The 3211-nt window shown below is 45.3% G+C and overlaps 1 protein-coding gene across 1 annotated transcript; it reads left to right on the forward strand.

The window, feature by feature from the left end:
- The first annotated feature begins 1200 nt into the window (after window positions 1–1200).
- Window positions 1201–3211, forward strand: LOC144376692 (lysine-specific demethylase 4D-like). Its single transcript, XM_078044953.1, has one exon. It carries the CDS (start codon window positions 1271–1273, stop codon window positions 3209–3211), a length of 1941 nt encoding a protein of 646 aa, XP_077901079.1. The 5' UTR covers window positions 1201–1270.

Consider the following 3211-nt stretch of genomic DNA (forward strand, 5'->3'; position numbering starts at 1 on the left):
TGAATTGAGCTGCTATAAACTTTGATGTGACTACATCAACCAGTGGGTATAGACCAAGGAGTGGGATAGCTGGGTCAAATGGTGGTTCCTTTCCACGTTTTCTGAGGCATCTCCATACTGCTTTCCATTACACTGCTGGATTTTTAAATCATCCTGAAAACCATGAAGTACGATTCATCTTCTATTTATTTATTTTTCCTTGATTGTATATTTTCATTTAAATCTTACATAACTCAAGTTTTGTACAAAGCTATATAGTGAAAAATTGGGGTTTCCCTCTAAAGTCTTAAGTATCCAAAGTTTAAAAGGTTAATTTTAAAATAATCAAACAAATAAAACAACAAAACCTTTGTGGTGTATTATTCTTTTAATACCCAGCTGCATTACAGATTTCATTTATTTCTTTTTTAATATTTTTGTAAATTTGCCATTAGATAAACGAGCCTATGAGATTTCAGTGGGGCTTGTTCTGGTTTTGGCATCAAGGTTATGTTCATGTCCTCATAAACCCAAATCATTCTAAAAAAGGTTACAGAAAGGAAAGTAAGAGAATCTACTTACAAAATGCTATGAGTTTAGCATTGGAGGATTCGCTTTTTTCCAAATAATTTCATTGTTACATTATACTTCTACATGATTGTTGGATTTATTTTGGAGGGGGTACTAGAGATTGAACCCAGAGGGGCTTTATCACTGAATTCCATTCCCAAGCCCTTTTGATATTTTATTTTGAGACAGGGTCTCACTAAGTTGCTCAGGCATCTTCCTAAGTTGCTGAGGCTGGTCTCGAAATTGTGATCCTTCTACCTAAGCCTCCCGAGTTTCTGGGATTACAGGAATGGGCCACAATGCTATGCTCTAATGGTTGCATTTGTTACATAATTGTATCTGCACACAATATAAGTATAATTTGATCATTGTCATTCCTTACAGATCCAACAAAGGGAACTCCCTGAGCTGCAGGCTGAGCCAGTTCTTGGATTGTGGTACCTGCTCCACTGGAAAATACTCAATTTTATTTGGATAAAATATCCGCTGATCAGAATAGAGTACCTTTGGTGAAGTTATGTCATTGAATTGGAGGCTCAAGACTGGGTTACTGCATCAGAGATTAACAAACATACTTAAAAGAATAAAGGAAGGAAGAAGTAAAGAAGCAAGGACAGAAAATAAGGAGGAAGAAGACAAGGAGAAGAAATAATTCCCAAACATTCTCAGGAATCTATAATACATCTAAGGTTTTAGAATCTGTTGCTGAAAATATTGCACCATGAAGTCTGTTCACTCTGGTACCCAGACAAGAAGTTCCACCATTATGACATTCCACCCAACCATGGAAGAATTCTCAGATTTCAACAATTATATAGCCTACATGGAATCCCAAGGGGCACACAGAGCTGGCCTGGCCAAAGTAATTCCACCCAAGGAATGGAGAGCCAGGCAGTCCTATGATGATGTCAGTGACATGTTAATACCCACTCCCCTGCAGCAGGTGGTCTTTGGGAAGGCAGGTATGTTCACTCAATACCACAAAAAGAAGAAAGCCATGACAGTGAGAGAGTATCACCTCCTGGCAGACAGCAAAAAGTATAGAACTCCCCTTCACCTGAATTTTGAAGATCTGGAGAGAAAATACTGGAAGAGCCGCCTCTATGACTCACCAATTTATGGTGCTGACATCAGTGGCTCCTTATTTGATGAAAACACTAAAGAGTGGAACCTGGGACACCTGGGAACCATTATGGACCTGTTGGAACAGGAATGTGGAGTTGTCATTGAGGGTGTCAACAGGCCCTACCTGTATTTTGGCATGTGGAAGACCACTTTTGCTTGGCACACGGAGGACATGGACCTTTACAGCATCAACTACTTGCACTTTGGGGAGCCCAAAACGTGGTACGCAGTGCCCCCTGAACATGGGCAGCGCCTGGAGCGCCTGGCCAGGGAGCTTTTCCCGGGCAGTTCCCAGGGTTGTGAGGCCTTCCTGAGGCACAAGGTGGCCCTCATCTCGCCCACAGTCCTCCATGAGAATGGCATTCCCTTCAACCGCATGACTCAGGAGGCTGGTGAGTTCATGGTGACATTTCCCTATGGCTACCATGCTGGCTTCAACCATGGCTTCAACTGTGCGGAGGCCATCAATTTCGCCACTCCGAGGTGGATTGATTATGGCAAAATGGCATCTCAGTGCAGCTGTGGGGAGGCCAGGGTCAGCTTCTCCATGGACCCCTTTGTGCGCATCCTGCAACCCGAGCGCTATGAGCTGTGGAAATGCGGACAAGACAGGGCGGTAGTGGACCACACTGAGCCTACAGCGCCTGGTAGACAGGCGATGACCACCTGGAGGGACGTCCTTTCATGTAGGAAAGCTTCCCCCAGCCTGAGACAGTTCCCACTCTGGCAAGACCCAGCAGCTCTGGACCATACCAAGCCCACTGCATCAGCAAAACAGGAACAGGTTCCTGGGAGACTGGCGCCTAGCCTGAAACACCTCCGCAGGCAGCAAAAAAGATGCCTCAAATGTTCTGTAGCCACAGGCTGTGGGAGCCGTGGCTGCACCCCAATATGTCCTGCGACCTGTAGCATGTCATCCCCAAATGGTTATATGCAGCCTAGGACTACAGTTAAAGGTTGCTTCTCCAAGTCTGGAAGGATCCGGTCAAGGACCAAAACTGTCAGTCCTCTTTGTTCTTGGGAATTGGAGGCTCCTGAGCCTACTGTCTTGACACAGACCAAAGGACTCCTAATGGTGGCCACAGGGAACACAGCTTCAGGTTCTGAGCATCAGCCCTTGCTTGAGGATAGAGCTTTGATGAATGATTCTGTATCTGTGAGAGCTGGGCCCTATTTTCCTGCCAAGGCTTCTGGATGTTGCTGTGCCCCTGATCTTCAACCCTTGGGTCCCCCACTGGATCCTGACGAACCAATGCACCCTGGCCCATGCTTGCAATCTCTGGATAACATCACGCTAAATCTCCCTGAAATTGTCCCACTGACTGTTCCTGACATCATTCCACCTGTAAGTGTTAATAAGGATGCTACTGGGAACTGCATGACACCTGCTGAGGTTGTAGGCTCCGACCACTTTTATTCCTCTATGTTTCTGGATCCAGTGGATGCCTCCAGGATCTTCTTGCCACTAGAGGGATTTGAACCTTTGACTTTGGAGAAGCCTTGGCCACCAATGGATGCTCTTAATCTTGGCTACTGA

The sequence above is a fragment of the Ictidomys tridecemlineatus genome, chromosome 4 (genome assembly GCF_052094955.1).
Source record: "Ictidomys tridecemlineatus isolate mIctTri1 chromosome 4, mIctTri1.hap1, whole genome shotgun sequence".
Taxonomy (NCBI): Eukaryota; Metazoa; Chordata; class Mammalia; order Rodentia; family Sciuridae; genus Ictidomys; species Ictidomys tridecemlineatus.

Excerpts from the sequence above, each read along its gene's own strand:
- LOC144376692 (XM_078044953.1), top strand. The coding sequence starts at position 1,271 with ATGAAGTCTGTTCACTCTGGTACCCAGACAAGAAGTTCCACCATTATG.